At 40.0% G+C, this 19,733-nt stretch overlaps 1 protein-coding gene across 7 annotated transcripts; it reads left to right on the forward strand.

Annotated features, from left to right (window-relative positions):
• Positions 1-433: 433 nt before the first annotated feature.
• Positions 434-19,621, forward strand: LOC121713928. Of its 7 annotated transcripts, none has more exons than XM_042098986.1 (34): positions 434-753; positions 942-1,028; positions 1,844-1,953; positions 2,067-2,186; positions 2,512-2,585; positions 2,751-2,962; positions 3,123-3,288; positions 3,526-3,729; positions 3,810-3,971; positions 4,137-4,220; positions 4,688-4,832; positions 4,975-5,049; positions 5,218-5,367; positions 5,453-5,573; positions 5,997-6,096; positions 6,321-6,532; positions 8,059-8,135; positions 8,303-8,371; positions 8,637-8,805; positions 8,889-9,058; positions 9,271-9,406; positions 9,551-9,765; positions 9,911-10,093; positions 10,382-10,517; positions 10,928-11,496; positions 15,077-15,143; positions 15,443-15,529; positions 15,617-15,645; positions 15,741-15,772; positions 15,879-16,001; positions 16,142-16,284; positions 18,055-18,217; positions 18,450-18,566; positions 18,899-19,621. In XM_042098986.1, the coding sequence occupies exons 1-34, from the start codon at positions 606-608 to the stop codon at positions 19,047-19,049; spliced, it is 4,806 nt and encodes a 1,601-aa protein (XP_041954920.1). In that variant the 5' UTR covers positions 434-605; the 3' UTR covers positions 19,050-19,621. The 7 variants fall into 7 exon arrangements, with proteins under 7 accessions (XP_041954920.1, XP_041954924.1, XP_041954922.1 ...); XM_042098990.1 differs by having other exon boundaries at positions 9,683-9,765; XM_042098988.1 differs by having other exon boundaries at positions 8,892-9,058.
• The last annotated feature ends 112 nt before the right edge of the window (positions 19,622-19,733 follow it).

Here is a 19,733-nt window from a genome sequence, read left to right on the forward strand (position 1 = left end):
GGTTGTATTTAATTTCTCTCGGTGATAGGCATTTCGCTTGAGTATCCTAGGCCTAGGCGTAACCTTGGTTTCTGAATCTCCCCCACATTTCGGATGAAGTGGGTCACAGTGGAGTAGCCTAGCCTACTGCTCTCGCATTATACAGGATCGCCATCTTGTGGATTTAGCGTCTATTACTACAGAGTATACTACATTGACCAAAATATTACTGTATCAGGATAGACCAACAATTAAAGAGCATTTTAAAACAAGAACGCACGTTACACGTAAATCAATGTACATTAAGGAAAGTGCTGAGAAATCTGTTAGCCTACATCTCTGTGGCTAGGCTACATCACTCTTTGTGGTATGTGCCTGCCTTCTTTGGCGAGGAGCGTCTACAGGTCGCGAGGATGCTACGTGAGATGTAAGTTGCTAAGCAACCACTGAGCGAATCTGCTGTAGCCTACTTTTGTTAACAGTTAGGCCTACTGTCTAATAATAACAAGTAACTTTTCGTGTAGGCTAGGTTAGAATTAAGTCATCATAGCATTTCAAAAGTTCGTGAATTGAAATCTAACAAAATTATTTTCACCATCATATTGTAGACTGGCTAGGCTGCAAGGATGAATGCAGGTGATGGACCACATTATAACGAAGCAACTGGGACGCCCACGTCTCAGGAGGCCAATAAGCCTCTTCATTCACTTATTTTCGGTCCTCGTGTATTAAAAAACTTCAGCCAACCAAAACAACGAACGAACATCAGAGCCGGTAGGCCTATGTTGAAACCAAACGTTAAAAGATGGCGCTTAACGTTAGCCTACTTTCTCCACGCTGAATTGACGTAGGCCTAAATGCTAGGGGATAGAACTTCTATAGTGAATGTGGTTCAGAAAACAGGTGCTGGATAAGTCTTCATGTCTCGTTAACTAGGTCGATGTGCCTGACTCTTTCCCCAGTGACCTACAACAGCAGAGGGCAGAGGCTTATCCTCCTGGACTCAAGGGGTTGCTCAAGCTGGTCACTGGCTCGCCATATTAATTCATGTGAGTAAGTCAAGTCAAGTCAATTTATTTACGTAGCCTGCTGTAGGCTCTAGCACATTTTACGCAACAGCGTTGCGTAAAATTACGCAACCCTTTAGTGCTTTACAAATTATTAAATATGAATAATAGCAAAATAACAAATAATGATAGGCTTACAATACACAATACAAAATGGCTACATAAAAAATAAAATAAAATAAAGAGTAGGCTACAATTATAATAAAGCAGTGGTAATAGTAATAAAAAAAAAATTAAGATTATGTTGGAAGATAAACAGTTAAATGAACTCAAAGTGATGGGGGGAATAATAAGTAGCCTAGTTGTGTTAATAGTGTTAATAATGAAATAAAATAAGCAAAGCCTATTTAAATGAAAATAAGAATGGACATATGAAATGAAACCATGGGGGAGATTAAAGTGTACTAAAAGCTAGGGAGAAAAAATGGGTGTTTAAATTAGATGTAATTATCTAAGGTATGGCTGGACTTAATATGAGGAGGAAGACTATTTCAGAGCCAGGGAGCGGCAACAGAGAAAGCCCGGTCACCTTTGGTTTTTAGGCGGGAAGGGTGAACAGAAAGGAGCTGTTGGGAGGAATAGGACGTGAACCATTTTAACACTGGGCCCTGCAAACCAACTTCATCCTCCAATCTTTTTAAAAGGATGATGTGATTAATGGTGTCTCATTCCAGACTGGAAATTATCAAAGATGTTGAAAGTGTTCAAATAAGAGGGGAAACCTACTTGCCCCAGCTGTCCTACTCAAAGACATCCTCATGATAATCACAGTGTATTTGATCATTTTCTCTTTATAGTACGCAGGGAGTTGACATTCCCAAAGTTCCAGTTCAACATCCTCATCAAAATCCTCTTCTGCAAGGAATTCAATGTGTATTTTGGCTTGGGAAAGGACCGCTCACTGAGGGTATGAAAGTTCAGTTTATGCCCATTTCCTCAGAGTCAGCAGCTAAACGCAGTAGGCCTAAGCCTAGTTGTCTCGATAACAAGATGTCTTTTAATTTGGTTTACACATTACAGGTATATAACTGGAATTTTGAGGAGACACAAAGAGCTTGCACAGATGATAGCTATGTGGTCTCTCACCTTCTGTTCAATCCTGTGCTGAATGAAGTAATCACTGGTGGCGACTGTGTGCGGGTACTCCAGCACTACATATTCTGTAATGATTAGCTGTATTATTCATGGTTAACTGTTATAAAACACTCTGTTGGCTGTAACAATTAAGAATGTAATAGGACTTTTTTAATTTCTTCTGGCAAATGATCAGATTGATCAGACCAAAACTACATTACTTATTGGCAAGGCATGACGTGACCATTATTAGTTTATTACCATTTGACAGTATGTAACTCCAAAAACACCTCGAGTTACAATGAGGCGGACACTCATTTTCTAGAATCAACTGATGTCATATAACGCATTCTAACCGAACGTAACACTCTCTTTTTCCTCTGCCTCAAAGTTCTGGAGCTACAGACGTGTGGAGACTAACAAATTAAATTTCCTCCCCATGTCCAATTATCGCCTCGTTCTCAGGTACTCACATGACTTACAGAAATCAGAAATCTGTTTCATGTTTTCACTAGTTCTGGGCTAGTTTATTGCATTTACATGGAGTGTGTAAACAGTGGCATCCTCACTCTGCCTCCTCACTCTGCCGCGCTGTGTTTGTGCTCATTGATGTGTTGACTGCATGCGTAGGCACGAGTTTCGTCTGGAGGAGGCACGACGGTGCACCCATATGGAGCTGGATGTGCCACAGCAGCGCCTCTACTTTTTCTCCCACGTGAACATCCTGTGCTATGATATGACGGGCACCATAATGGCGCGGCTCAGGAACACCCACAGTGGCATGGTGCTGGCCTCAGTGTTCTCTCCTTATGCCAGGATGCTGCTGACGGCCGACATAGAGAGTGAGCTCCACTGGTAGCTAAGCACCAGTGTAACATTTAGCTGTAGTTTAAAGGCTTGAAATGATCCATGTTGTCAGTAAATCGGTTGCATATTATACTGCTTTCTGTAACCTTTGAGCTATACAAATGAAGATTGAATAACTTACTGCTGTGCTCTCAGTCAAAGCCTGGAGTGAGACAGGTCATCTCCTGCACGTGTTCCATGGACATAACCGGCCAATCACCAGTCTCATCCTGCATCCTACCACACCAGCAATCTTCATCTCAGCCTCTTTTGATTGCAGTATTCGTCTCTGGTGCCTCAACTCTCTCTCCCAGATCATAAGGTGGGTTGGCCAGACCACCTCCACTGACTAAAACATCTGAAGGTGAAATGTTTTGCAAGGACAATGCAGAATGAATGAAAACATATTTAATGCGTGTTGTACAGTATGGATTAAGTAGGCCATAGATGCTAAAGAAAAGTTGTTGAAGGATAATTATGGTCAAAAATGATGTAGGCCAATTCAATTGTGAACCTGTTTATGATAGTCTTTTTCACTCTCTTCATCTGAAAACTACAGCATTCCATGTTTAGAGGGAGTGGTAGGACTTGGACTGACTGAAGAGAACCTGATGTTCTCATGGTCTCTCAGGACTGTGCAGCTCTACCACCTCAACCACTTCCTTGACTTCTGGGGCTACCTCCGCTATCCAGCCCTGTCCTTTAAGCTATGCAAGGCTCCGGGCAAGACCAACCAACTTCTCACATTAGGAGATGGCAACAGGTTGGGGAAAAGATTCATTAGTATAGGCATGTCAAGCTGACTTCAGAACAAAATTGAAAGACTGCTTTTTTGGTCAACAGTCTGCACATCTTCTCCTGTTCCACTGGGAAGAAGCTTTGCCTGATGCCCCCTCACCCATTCCTCTCACCCCTGAAAGAGTTGCCTAGCTTTGCCTATGACCGTCAGAATGGCCTCATTGCTTTGCTGCTAAGTTCCTGGGAGATCTGGATGTATACAGCCAGGTCAGGGGTTAGTGTTAAATGTAGTGCCATTGTGATCATTTAGGACATGTTAGTTATTTATTGTTTTACAAAATTCTTTGTCATTCAGACAGTTGAGGAACTTTTCATGTAAATCTTGTCAGCACCCTTGCTTTAGTCCGTATGTTCTGCCCTTGATGTCCACAGAACAGACCCTGCATGCAGAGTAGCTGAGTTGGATGGGAGAGAATTCCAAACACCAAACAGAGCTGGGCGGAGTCTACAGCGCCTGTGAGTGTGTCGTGTCCCTATGCTTATGCAGTGAGAAAAAAAGAGCCTTTGCTTATTGTATTCTTCAGTTCTATGTTGTCTTCAGTTTCTGAACAGGATTGTCTCGTAGATTACTGATTCTGTAGTGTACTGGTCATACTAATATCCTACTAAAGTCTTTTAGGAACATGGTTTTGCTTGGCACAAACTAGCTTGGTGTAAAGTATACTTTGATTTTTAGGTATAGTATTTTTCAGTAGCATTGTACAATATTAATTTACTTTTCTACATTGTATTGTATGTGTACTGTAATGTATTAATATACATTGTGCATGACTGGATCTTCAATGCACAATTTATATGTGGGCTCTCTCGGAGGCCTGTTGGTGGTCTGATTTTCAGTAGATTTAAAGGAACTGAAGACACCTTAAATTATATAAAGTCACATTGAAAGTTTCCTTAAAATGGTGTGCACCTCTGCTGTTTAGAGATGAAATTATTCATCTGCCTAAAACCAATGCTGTGGTGGAAAGCTGCACGAGCCTGAGCTTCCTTAACTCTGTCATCTACTACCAGACAATAGAGGGGCCTGTCTGTGCAAACGCTACTAGCTTCCTGCTGTGCGGCATGGCGGTAATGTGGAGCTGATTTTACAGTCTGACAAGCTAGTGTAAACCCAGCCAATATTTTTATACTAAACTAAATACTCTACATATCACCTGTAGTCCTAAAATAAACATGTGCATTATTGTATCAATTAATTTTCTCTGTACAGGATGGACGCATACTCTTCATGGATATAGCCATACGTAATTTGATGTACTATGAGCTAAAAGTCCACAAAGATCCTGTAAGTTTCAATACATGTATTGTGTTGTCTACATTGAACACTACCATTTATCATCATGTAAAACAACTTTTAAGTATTTATATTGTCCAAAGTCAAGCCTCATATGCCCTGTTCTAGTGCTAGACATTTTTTTCAATATGACAGTATGTCAACATGTGTTCTGCACAGGTAGTGTGGCTGTGTCATGACACAGAGCAGAACTGCCTGATGATCATGTGTGAGGAGGTGGACAGACTGTTCCAGGCCTGGAGTTTGCCGCAACTGGAGACTCTATACCAGATATGTGTTCCCAGCAGTATCACAGCATTCACCTGGATGGTAAGGAACACCATCAGAAATGTCCAGACATGCCAAGGAGAGAGTTGCTCTGAAACTAATCACACCTGGATGTGGCTGCCTGCAGGAAGACCTGTTCTTTGTGGGCTTTCGCACAGGAGCAGTGAGACTGGTCAGCATGGCAGATTCAGGAGATGGGAAAGGGAATCCGAGGAGGTGGGACCAGCTCCCTGGATCACACACTGCAGGTAGGTCCCATGGGTGCTAATGTCATAGCTCCTTCTGGAAACAGGTCCCATCATGGGTGCTAATGTCATGGCTCCTTCTGGAAACAGGTCCCATCATGGGTGCTAATGTCATGGCTCCTTCTGGAAACAGGTCCCATCATGGGTGCTAATGTCATGGCTGCTTCTGGAAACAGTGTAGAGTGGTAAAGAAAGAATGAAAGCACAATTAAACCAAAGCCTTTAGGAGGCCTTGATATTTAGCTACAGAATGTCCTTAGGCTATATAACCAAGAGTATAAGGCATTTGCTGTTTAACATGGGCTTGTATGAAAGTGTTTACTCTTGAAGTATATACACCGGTAGTTCACTCCTTTTGTATGTAAGCTTGTTCTTGGGAAAAGAATGTCAGCTTTCTTTCTGAGGACACTGCCATCCTTTTTTAAGATGGTGGGACGGAGTTCAACCCCTACTTGACACAAGACCATAAAGGGGCGGTGCTCTCTGTGGACTCCTCCTCCTCTCTACAGCTCTTCCTAAGTTGTGGGTAAGTCATAAGAAGTATGGCAACAATCCCACAGTCCCTTTCAATTTGGAATTATTTGAAGATATACACATGTGATTATAATAATACTGATACTGTTTATAATACTGCTAATTAAAACAAAATCGCTTTCATATCAGATATGATACCTTACGTTCAGACTGTTGTGTTTCTGCTGTAAGTCTTTGGTTCATGAGTGATTGACAGCCGCCCTTCTTGTACTGTAGGTCCGACACGCTGATTAAGCTGTGGGACAGACGGCGCACCCTGCTGGCCGAGGTGCAGCTGGACTCCTCGCTGAGCTGTGCGTGTTTCCTCAACCCCAGTGGTGACCTGCTGGTGGGCTTCCGCCTGCACCTCTACAAGCTGCCTCACCGCCACCTCTTCTCCTCTACCAGTGGCCACATGCAGAGCTCAGTCTCCCAGGCCTCCTTGACCGGTGAGCAGGTCAACAGCTACATTAGGCCAGTATACTTCACTGTAAATGGGCTAATTTGGTGAATTGTGTCACTAGTAATTTAGTATACTTCACTGTAAATGGGCTCATTTGGTGAATTGTGTCACTAGTAATTCAGTATACTTCACTGTAAATGTAGCCTGACGCAGTCATACTCAGTCAGAATATGAAGTCTAATATTGCTCCATTGGGACGTAATAATGGTAGTCATAATATTGTAGTCAGAATATGAGTCTGATACTGCTCCATTGGGACGTAATTATGGGGCGTGTTTCAACCGATACAGGGGGGGAATGCCTCTGCACTCAATTGGATAGACCTAACCAATCAGAGCAACGAAATAGCTTACCGTGAGGTGTAGGAAGAAAACACACGAACCATCCTTCTTCTCCACAAATGCCTTAACATTGTTTTCTGGTCTTTTGTAAAAGTTAGTGCCGTCAATAACTCCTAGCCTATACACTCATTAGCGAAATCTAAGAGATACGTAGTAGGCCTAGGGTAGGCTATTAGGAAAAAACTGATAGCCTATATCCCCTTCGTTTTTTAAAAATAATTCTGTTCAACACTGATATGCTACAAACATGTTAAACAGCTGGGAAAGGCTGTCGCAAATCCATCGAACAGGTGGTCAATCAGAGATTTCAAACGAACGAGGGAACATGTCGCAATGCAACAGCGCTGTTTTCCCTTGATGAAAGTAAAACCACAAGTTTTCCCATCTCAACTTTGGCCAAAGTTTTCAGAAATAATCGTTTTCAGTGATAAAACCTCATTAAATAATATGCATTTTCCATATGGGGTCTTAAAAGCCATGTATCCTTCTAGCCACAGCATTTCTGTTTCAACCATAAGCCTAATCTAAGTGTGCTCAGATGACGTGATAGACCAGGCACTGTTGCTCACCTGTCCATCATCGTAAAGCCCGATTTGATTGGTCCGCCCGATCTAGGGCGAGCATACTTGCTCTACAATGGAGCAATGCCAGACCGAACTTCCCGACCTCAAATGTTGTGGGCGGGACTAAGTTCGGAATGGCACCCAGGCTACTGTAAATGGGCTCATTTGGTGAATTGTGTCACTAGTAATTCAGTGGTTATAGGTTAAACTTACCCAGTGAACACATACTGTACATGTGGATGAAAGTGTAAGCTCAGTATATCTGTACATGTAGGACATTGTTGTGGATAAGGGGGAACCTTGAAGACACCTGGTAGTGAATTTGAATTTGCAGCTCAGGTCCAGATTTGCAAACACGTTCATCTGGGTTCACCCACATTAATATCTGCTGACATTTGAAAGTGAAAGTAATTGTAGAAGAATTGTAATGAAGAAAAGTCAGGACGTAGCGGTCTAAGTACTATCTATGGGGATCTTTTAGCTCTATTCTTCTTGTGTGGCACCAAAGTACTTTTTACTTGTCAGTTAACAGTGGCATTGCTTTCGGTGGGTGTTTTGTATTTATTTATTCATTTATTTTTCGGTCCTTTTTACTAAATCTTTCACAGATTCCTTTGTCTATGAGAGACCAGAATTAACATTTGATGGAAGGCATGACGACCCAATCAACATGGAGAGTTACATTGTATGGACAAACATTTGAATAAGATCTGCATCTGGACACTGTACATGCATATGCTCCTAATCTATAGATTGAACCTGTAAGGTTTAGTGGGAAAATGTGTTTGGCATTCAAATAAGATGTGAAGTTGTTTCCCTTCTCTCCAAGCTGTAATAAGTTTCTATTCACAGGAGCCATATAAAGGGTTTGACTTCAGTGTCCCTCCACCAGATGAGGCCTCATGTAAGGCTGATGAAGAGGTGAGAAGCATTCTCTGAAAAACACGGTATTCACCACACACTCCTACATGTGCTGGAGGGTTGGCTATAGGAGAAGGCATTTATACGTACACTCATTTATGTACTCACAATGCCTTTGTCTCATTTAAGAAGTATTCCACTTCTGTTTGGTGATGTCAACTAATTTATAGTGTGCATGCATTTATTTATAGTGACAGTGTACATACGAACATAGCCCTTTATGAACGCGTATATACATAAGTTAGTTAGTGTGTTCTTTCTGCAGGATCTGGAGTCAGAGTGGGAAGTTCCTCATGCCCCATCCCTAACTTACCAGTCCCTGGAGAGTTGTGTCTCGATCTACTCAGCAGCCTCATCCCAAAGCCTGTTCCTTACGCCCGGGCAGTCCCTCACAGACATTGACAAGCTGTTGGGCAAAGAATGCATACAAATCGGTCAGTAAAGTTTGGAAGTGATTGTTTTATTCATACTTCATTTTTGTAATGTGTGAAGAGATTCAATTTGGTATTTCCCCCAGAAGAACTGGAAGGACCTTCCTCTTGCCTCTCCCCGATCGATGCCTCCTCCAGGAGCCAGACTAAGAGTGTAGGCCTGTGGGACATGTCCACAATTCTGGGAGCTTGGCCCACTGGGTCACCTGATGTGATGGACCTGACTCAACAAACCTCACTTGGAACAAGTCAAACAGTAACACAATAATGTTATATCCCTTGAATTAATTTGTCTCCGCCACTTACGACAGGGTGGCAGCTGCATTTAACACTTTAACTGGCATTTGCTATGCAAGCTTTGTCATCACACACATGATTAATATAGATTTTACATTGTAGCACTCATTTGTATTTGTTAAGTTGTAGGTTAGATGATATTTTTTCATGTTGCTGTGATGTTTTCTACAGAAGACATCTCCACCCCCTGACATGGACAACCCCCCTGGAGATCAGGGACTTCCAGTGTCTCGCTTTGCCAATATCCGCATCAGTATTTCTGCCATGAAAGCGCAAGCGGAACCCCAAGTGAATAAAAGTGAAAAGGGTGGGTCTGCTTGGGTGACTTTTTTTTATTTTTTATTTATTGTGTTACTTACCTTACATTATGAAAATATAACCTGTGTCTGTTATGATCGTGGCAGAAGAGTTCACGTGAAAATGAGTTTGCTTGTGTTTATAACTGTTCCAGATCCTCCTCCCTCTCCTCCTCCTCCATCTTCTCCTTCTTGTCCTGCTCCTCCTCCTCCTCCTCCCTCTCCTCCTCCTCCTCCATCTTCTCCTCCTCCTTCTCCTCCTCCTCCTATGTCAACTCCGCCTAAAGCCATAGAGCTGGAAAAGCAGGTCACTTGTTTGCCGACTGAAAAATCTGGCGCCATCAGCATTGCTCCCTCTGCTAAAAAACAGGTGCACGATCTCACAGTCTGGTGCCTGTCCGTTAGGAGTACTCCTGACTGAGCATCTCTCATACAGTGTATAGTGTGTGTTTTGTTTACCATTTTTCAGTCATTGTTTGATGATTTAGTGGGACCCCTTGATTATTCCTCCACAGGTTTCAAATTACAAGCGCTCAGTATCCAAACCTACCCCCTCAACAACTAAAGCGGTGAGGAAGGCATTTCATATCAAGACAACGGCAGCACAGAGACCAGCTAAAGCGCCCAAGCAAACTCAGGAGCCTCAGAGACCAGGCAATGGGCCCGTGGACAGGTCTTCTAAGCAGAAAGACATTTTGGTAAAGGAAGCCTTTCAGTAAATCATCAAACAAACTAAAACATACAGTATAGTGACACTAAATAAAGGTGTTCAGATGGTAGAACTGCAGTTATCATTATGAATCAGAGACTGTACTACTTTCAGAGTTCCACAGAGTGAGGCCAGCCGTAAAGTAAAACAGAGCAAACACCACAGTTATTGTTGTTACCATAGTAGGAATACTCATCGCAAGCAAAGCTAAATGATGGCTTCCCTGCTAGATTAAACAGTTGTACTGTAAATGAAAGAGTAGTTTCATGTGTTTTAGAGGGACAGGGTAGATGGTGAGGTGAGAAAGGCGGCTCCCATTTCACGGATGCAGAAGAAGGTGGTGGATAGCGCCAGCCCTCCGCCCAGACCCTGCCCTGATGCTCAAGCACAGCAGGAGAGCAACTCTGCTCTAGGTGAGTTCCATGCCTCCTTGTCCATCAGATTTCAGTGCACTGTCAGATCAATGTGCTTTTCTTCCCTTTGGATCACAGTAGGTGGGCTTCGCTGTCTATGTTTGTATGTGGATATAAATACTGTATGTATACAGTATGTGTCTCTGTGTGTCTATGTGCACATATGTTTTAACAGTGGAGATGCATGTTTCGTCTTTTTACTCGTTTACTTATTTACTTGTTTACTTTTCTGCTAAGTAAAAAAAAAACACTTATTTCTCCATATTTTTGATGCATTTTGATGCACTTTCACTTGAGAGAATGGAAGACATGCCATGTAATCAGAGTGTGGTTAAACATGTCTTGTTCATGTGGATAGGATGAGACGTCGTTGCAATGTTAGCAATAGCTTTTGTCTTATTGCTGGATAGGTGTGTGTGCTGTAGCTGATTACAGCCGGGGGGAGGTGAGGGCGCCAGAGGAGCAGGCTGATGCAGCTGGAGCTTCTCTTTTGATGGTGAAGAGGAAACGGAGTCAGTGTTCCAATGTGACCCTGACTGATGCCACACCAAAGCAACACACCGAGTACCAAGGCAAAGACGAGGAGAAGAGAGGAGGTGGTGAAGACTCTTGTGAACCGATAGGAATGACGGGACAGGAGTCTAGTGACCGCTTTAGTGACTTATATGCAGAGCCCACGGTCAGAAAGCCAGGCCCAGAGGAGTGCACAAAGGAGCGGGAAAAGATCAGCCAGGTTGATGTAACTCTGGGGTGGAGAGGTAGCGCAAAAGCGAGGCTCTATAGAGGGGAGAAGGCGCAGCAGGAAGATGACTCTGACGAGGAGAGCAGCAGCAGCAGCAGCAGCAGCAGCAGCAGGAGCAGCTCAGTACTTAGGGGTGGAGGAGATGATGATGATGATGATGATGATGATGATGATGATGGTGTGAGGAGCGAGGAGGCTGACGAGGGGGAGGCCAAATCTGTGCAGCCAAAGTGTGATGTAAGTACTAGAAATGTAAAAGCTGATGACAGAGAATGGTGGTACATACTGAGATGCTGAGGCAGCAGAATCAAAGCAGAGCAAAGATGTTATGATAAGGTACTTGAACCCATGATTCACCATGATTCAAACATTGATCTAGGTAGATCATAGAGAGTCTGCCAACAAAAAACATGATCGGATCTTATGGCACACAGTTACTTTAAAAGTGATATTGTTTTTTGGTAGATACTGGTATATAAATAAAAACTGGTATATGCAAAACAGTATCTCAGTATATGGGTCAGTGACAGATAAGGGTTGGTAAGATGAGAAAATTAAAAATATGTTTAAACCTTTAAAACAAAACATGCCTGAGGTTTGCTAAAGTGTATACTTTGTATTTCTGTTGTATTCATATTATTTAATATGACGTGTATGCTATTTTTTAACAAAAAATAGAACTAACAGCCTGTTAAATTGTCAAATGGTGTAACCACAAAAATGACAAATATCTAATATTTCACACCTCCTAAAGTTCATGCAATTGCTCTCATGAAATGATTAGTTTATTTTGTAATATCCTATGAGAATATGTTTTATTATATTTATTTCTAAATTTAAATTATATGGGTTTTTCATTGTACTGAGCAAGGCCATATGCTGTAAACATCTTGTTTTCTGTCTATTCTTTGACCATTTGAGTAAAAATTGTTTAAACAACCATTATTACAGTAAAGTAGAGTATTAAATCATTATCCATATACATTTTTTTGTACATTATTAGTATTTTAGACAAAATACTGGTTACACCAATTGACATAAATCGGTTACACCAATTGACCATGAAACATTTATAGCAATAGAACAAGAAATTGACACAGAAAATAGGCATCAAGGTAAACTGAATTGGATATTTTGATATGTATTCATGTCATTCATCATATTCCATATCAAATATAATTTCATAACATCAATGAAGAAACTTGTGTTCTATTTTATTTCAATTCAGTTCTCATACAATTTCAGTCTATACCCATTATTTTCAAAGAGAGTGAGATAAAGGGCCCTATTTTCGCGATGCAAAACCTGACGCAACGCAAAGTTTTTTCCTATCATACACTTCACTTTTATTAAATAATGCGCCCAGGGGTGAGGCAATTACCGATATAAGGTGTGATCTGGTACATGATCTAAAAATCGCTATCTTATACTGACTAAAAGCATTACGCCACTGACCAAGAAAAGCCTGGTCTATAGCGAAAGGCGCATATGAAACACAGCTGAAGACGCACTGTCACGAGATGTAAGCAGCAATTCCTCTGCAAAATAAATGTCCTTAGGTTATTTATTCAGTCATTCGAACATTATAGGAGGAAGTTTTGCTTTTTTCAGGCTATGTTTTTGCTGGTAACCCATTGTCAGTCAATATTGAAAGTAATTAACTGTGTATAACTGTTTTGTCATTGACTATGACACCACAGTGAAGATAGTTTCACTTTGCCTATATGTTCAATTAATAGACAAGTGCAGATGTGTGTAGCCTATACTCTACTCGGTTTTAGTAAAGAATGGCTTAGTGGAATACCTGTTCCATACGGTCTTGCGTACAAGCAGATTCCTTCAAATACACTGCTGACTATCAAAATACTGATGCGCTGTTTGAAGTTGCCCTGCTTGCTGTTAAAGGGAATGACATATGTCCTCCTCATTGGTTTAAAGGATGTTAAGCCCAAAACACACCCATGACTGATTAAGAAACATAAGAGCCACCTTTTCGCCAGGCACCTGACGTTTGATAACAAAACCACCCCGAATGTGGACTGGACAAATTCCTAAATGTATTTACGCTATTTGCTAGTGACCATGCATTTTATATTGCTAAATTAGGGCCCAAAGTGTGTGTGAGAGAGAATAAGAGTGAGTGAAAGAGTGGGTATGATAATTTCTTAACCAACCAACCAACAGCAGGATCTGCGTTCACATGCACTCTGTGGCGAGACAAGTTTTTCTTGCTTGTAAGTGGCATCCATTGGGGGACAAGAGGTACATTTTATATATAATAAATGTATTTATATTATTTATTTATAATTTGAACATACTGTTTACATACATCATAATAAAATATAAAAAAATAATTATGGAAGTTTAAATTTAAAACGAAAAGCTTTGACATTTCAAAAATCGCTTAAATTGCAATCTAATTAAACCTTTTTAAAGCTATTGTTCATGCTAAACAGTTAGTCACTATTTAAATTATAAAAATAACATAATTGGCACCTAAAATTACATACTCTTGGCCCTGAATCTGATCAAACTGGTCTCAAACAGAAAAGAGTCAAATGGTGTAACCGGTTACACCATTTGACATTTCTATTTAAAAGCAACATTTGCAGGCATTATTATGGACAATTATGTACACACTTCACCTTTATGTGAATATTCAAACACAGTTTTTACATTAAATTGAATATTTTATGATTATTATGATTTATCAACATTTTTAATAGGTCATACCATTTGACGTGTAACCTAAGCTTGCCTGGCCATGGCCTAAAAACACTATTATGTTACTTTAAGAGAGTTGCTAACCTTGACTCATAGTAGTTGGGGTCTTGAAGGGTCCTTCTCTATGACATAATTTCCTGTCACATGATTCTCTGACATAATACATACAAAATTGCTCCTTAAATGGTGGTTACACCACTTGACATTTTAAGTGGTTGATGTGACAGACACGATTCCCCATATTAATTCAAACATTCAGAACAATGGGGTTTCATTACTTGTATTAAATATTGAAAAGTTCTTGTGCAAGATCATGCCAGATTATTTTAGAAGGGATTTTGGAGAGTATTTTACATTTTTTTCAGCAAGTGTAATTATTTGGTTCATGTTTTTGTGGTTACACCGTGTTGACAATTTTACCCAAATTCAGTTAATACTCTTTCAAAATTAAATAAATCCAAAACTTTAAGATTAGGGTTTGATGAAAATGATATTTGAAAATAATTTGTCAAATTATTTTCAAATTTTAACAATTTTAAATGTATGTAACCCATATGTACACAAAAAAATGAGCGTCACGTCATTGACCCATATACAAACCATTGTTAGAACAATATTTACATGTTCATTAACAACATATGCAGTATGCATAAGACGTGAATGGGAACTTAATAGTCCTAATGTCCTTAATGTAGCCTATTTTTCTTTTGTGTGCCCAATTATATTATAGTTATTAAACCTAATTATATCAACAGCACATGTCATTGGATATGCAACTGTTATAGATTGAGTGTTCAGTGATGTAGTATTTTGTGTAAAGGCTATGTGGTAGGAAATCATCATTCCCACAAATCCACCCTGTTATTGTATTGGTGAGAGTGTGTAACCCAAATAGATTGCAAGCACAGAACCACCTACCATACTTAATTCTATTAAAAATGTAACATTTATTTTATGACTTATGACTTTATGAAGAGAACATGGTTATTTTATTTGGGCAATCAAAAAGAAAAGTGGGCTACAGGTAGTGGCACTGTAGATGTGTATGTTGTATTATGTGAATAAGATTATAATTGATTTGCCTGTCTTACAGTCTTCACTGGTTCGCCCAGTGTCAGAGTTTTCCAGAACCCCTCATGACCTTTCCAGTGTAAGAAAAGGTAAGTCCCACTATACATGCTGAAACAACATAGAAATCTAAAGTGTACAGTACATCTAAGAATGCAAAAAGGAAAAAGTTGGCAAATAAATAATATATTATTTACTTTATAGTTAGTTTACTCTTTGATGATGTTGGCGAGGATGATCAGTCACCCATTACATCAGTCTTACATTTAAAATATTATGCAACAGAGCACAAATAACTGTTACGTTCAATAGCGATGTTACAGTAAGTACAAAAAAAGCAAAAACTATTATGAGTGTAGTTTGTTGTATAAGAGAGGTGTCTTTGTTGCAGAGATTTTGGCTAAAATATTCAGCAAGAGCTCCATGTCAGGAAATCATGAAAATGGGCAGTTTTCTAGGAGAAGCTCTACTAAATTTGGTTGGTAAATTAACATCCATTTTCTACAAATTGGTGTTATAATCTCATGTATCTAATAACATGAATGTCTTCACACATCATTTGCAGGCAGTTGGGTATCACATACGGATATCAGGGTAGGACAGTGACTACAGCATGGAATGTTAATAGTCTCCAATCAAAAGCTAACATATTCTTTGGTACAGTAAGAATTTTTCTTTCTCCCCCATAGGATCTTGATAACGATGTTGCAGCGGATGTGAAGTACGCATTTTGTATTTCTTTTAAAATGTATAAGATTTATAGAAAATGAGAAAGGCAACATTTGAAAGTGAAATGTCCTCACAGTTTTAAAGTCAGTTGTTTTTAGCTCCTCAAAACAGGCTTCAAATGAACCTGTACAACAAATTTCCACTGACGACCAGAAGAGGTTGCGCAGGAAAAAACGACTCAATGAGAGTGCTGAGAACTGGATCAACCAAGAGCTTCTCCGGTATGAGAGTGAGATAGAGAGAAAGATAAATTCTGAACTGATTTAACAATAAACTGAATAATAAGTATCGTAATGATGTATAAATACATGATGGTCTATTTGCATCACACAAACGTGCTTTTTTCCTTGTTCTTCTCTAGACAATTGTATCTACAGAGGGTGCGGAGAGAGAGGCAGTGTCAAGTCCAGGAGAAGAGGGCTGACCTTGAGAAAAAAAGACTTCAGCGGTTGGTTAAGCAGCCATACCATGCTTTCTGTGGGAATAGCAATACAGGTCCTGATGGTAAAGATTAGCAAATTTCATGCAATTGTAATATACACTTAGGCACATAGTAAAACATGTTCTGACATTCTTGAAATAATACTCAACCATCAATAAAACATGTTATAACATTCTTAAAATAATACTCAACCGTCAATAAGATAAATCAGATAAGCATCTAACTCTAAATTTCAGGAATGTCTGTCTGTGTGTATGTTTCAAACGTGGCAGGTGTCTTGCTACGGGCACGAGTATGTGCAGTGCCAAGTTTGACGTTAGATTAAGAAATGCAAAATGTATTGTTAAATATATCGGTAAAAGAAGCACACACCGCTCTACTGTAGCCACTCCCCCTCTGTGCAATGATGTGCAATAAACTGACACTTCAAATAGCCCAGGCTACTTTGGACTGACGTAGGGCTGTATTTTGGGCTCCAGCGCATGGCGTAAAGCTCGTACATCTCATGATGAGTAGTTATTCACCATCATTTGCAAATTGGTAATGACGGTTAAAAGTGATTAGGGGAGAGGCGAGAGACACGTATGGAGCACAGCTGAAGACGCACTGTCACGAGATATAAGCAACTCCTCTGCAGGATAAATGTTGTTTTATTCAGTCATTTGAACAATATTAGGGTAAGTGTTTGCTTTTTCCAGCCTATGTTTTCGATGGTAACCCATTGTCAGTCAATAGTGAAAGTAACTTCATATAACTGTCTTAGTTGACTGACACCTTGGTGAAGTTAGTTTCACTTTGCCAATGAGTTCAAATAATAGACAAGTGCAAATGCGTGAAGGCTATGCTAGGTTTTAGTAATGCATGGTTTAAGAATGACTATTTCATACGGTCTCGCAAGCAGCCTCCTTCAAATGCGCCGTTGAATGCCAAAATACCGATGCATTTATTTGACATATCGCGCGTTGCGCCGTTAAAGGGAATGACAGATGTCATTCTCATTGGTTTAAAATGATGTTACGCCCCAAACACACCCATATGACTGATTAAAATACCTAGGAACACCTTGTTACGCCATGCGCTTTTGATAACAAAACCCCTCCCAATGTGAACTGGACATCCTACTCAATTTGAATAGACTTTTGACGAGTGACGATGCACTTTAGAATGTCATGATAGGGCCCTTAGACTAAACAAACGACAATTCCGACTTAAAGGTCCCAAATTGAAACGAATGACAATGGTCCCGAATTTAAGAACGTTTCAGAATGCTACACATGCAAGCATGATCAGCTACAGACAACGAGTGGCAGACAGAGTGTGATGTTACCAGAGACTGTTTTAGAGTCACATCTTTGCAAATTTCATATGATGATTCATCATTCCAAAAAATGGTTTGTCTTCTCTATCATCAAGTTATTCAATAGGCTAAACATATAAACAGCCTTGACTCAAAACAGCTGTTAGGCTTGTCATTTTGATCTGTAAAAAATGTCACATGCTGCCATGCTTAAATTCTGCTCACTGCACATTTTTGATATCATAATATAATATTCAGTATTCATTATTGAATGCTTATAGCTGGAATTATGTTTTTCCCTATCATCCTATTTTTTAAAGCAGGGCTGCCTGTGGACATGTAATTGGGCTTCAGGTTTTCTACAGGAATAGCATGTTTGAACGGGCACTGCACTAGTTATTTGAATGAGAGATGCTCCAAAAGATGAAGATTTCCTACTTTGTGGGAAAATAAAGTGAATCTTGAATGTTAAATTGATATCATAGTGTTCATTGTGATGATTCATTGTGTGATTTATGATCTATTACATACCTAGGACCCGCACGGCATGGCTTTAGTGGTCAGCAGGGGGTCTGCTCAATCGGCCAGCAGCCTTGTGGTCAAGGCTTAGGCCAGGGCCTTCCAGGCAGCAGTGGAGCTGCACTTCACCAGAGAGCTCACACTCACACTCAGGGATTAGAGACAGATCAGCCATACAGGTTAGATTTGGAGTGGAATAAATCATGGGCAGTGGTGGTTAAAGTAGTGATACACACTATTGTCCTTTCCAGTCGAGTCTGTTTAGATCGGTTCAATATTTGCCTTAAAAGGGCATGTTTTGTTATTGACTTATTGTAATGATTTTGACAGACTCTCTCTGTCTCTGTCTGTTTGTCTGTGTGTGTGTGTGTGTGTGGGTGTGTGTGTGTGTGTGTGTGTGTGTCTGATCAGACTCCAGATGCCCAGTGTCTCTCAAACCTGTGATGATTCCACTAGACAGAGCACAAAAAATCAGAACAGAGTTCTACCTCTCAGGCCTCACTCTAGTGCATCCATTCCCAGTAAAGGGTGAGTTTGTCATATGTGTAGAATGACTTTTTAATGGAAGTAAGTAAGCAAGTTTGTAACTGTATTTGTAAAGCATATTTCACAGACAAGCATTACAAAATGATCACAAAACTGAATAAAGAAAATATACAGTAGTTTGTGGGGGTGTGGTGGTGTCAAACATTTACTCTGAATATCACTATATTAAAATGATACATGGGCACAGACCAAACTGTCTTTAACAACAGTACTTTTATACATAACACGAGTAATGAATTAAAGCTATATCATCAGCATTTGTTGTTTAACTTTCAGGAAAGCTTCTTGTTTTATGGGTATTTTATTTTTTTTAGGCATTTTATGTTGACTCACTCCCTCCATGTCCCAGTCAGTCACCCACCTTCACAGCTAAAGGAGAGACTGCTGAGAACTCGCTTCCCCAAGCATCACAGAGCACTGTCAGCCAAGGGAATAATCCCCAGCCCCCTTCACACCATGCACTAGGAGCATACAACCAGAGATTGTTTACCACAACAAATGAGTAAAAGTAGCCTACAAATACATTTGGGGTTTTATATATGTTTAGATTGCTATGTGGATTCACTCAGAGACCTGACTACTCACTAGCCTAACTTAGATAATCTGATTGCACAATTGAATAGTGCAACTACTCTGTGCTCATCCACGAATGTCATTGTTATCTCCACTCTCATCATTTCTGAGCGTAAACTTGCTTCGGTTTTGGATTATTTGTTTGTATTGTGTTATCAACCAATCTAAGCTTTATTATCATGAATGAAAAAGATGTAGATATGGACAGAGTTCCGAACTTGTCACCCGTCACCTGAAAAAAATCACACCTAGTCTCTCCTTTACATATTCTCAGTCCTTGGATGAACTTGGATGAGCTGAGCTGCCACTTTTTGGGGAAAAGAAGCACTGCAGACTAGCCTACTCACAGTGTAGGTTATCCTCCTGTTGGGGCATAGGCCTACTCAATCTGCATGATTTTATGTGTATTATTTAATATTGTATGTATCCTATAGTACAATAAAGATGCTTTTTATATGATGGAATCATGTTCAACACATTTTTGTGTTAAAAAATAGTTAATTATAATATTTTGTGTTGTAGGAAATAATGCCGCCAGATGTCGCTACAAGTGTAGATAAACAATTATGTTTCCGC

Source organism: Alosa sapidissima, chromosome 7 (assembly GCF_018492685.1).
Source record: "Alosa sapidissima isolate fAloSap1 chromosome 7, fAloSap1.pri, whole genome shotgun sequence".
NCBI classification, from domain to species: Eukaryota; Metazoa; Chordata; class Actinopteri; order Clupeiformes; family Clupeidae; genus Alosa; species Alosa sapidissima.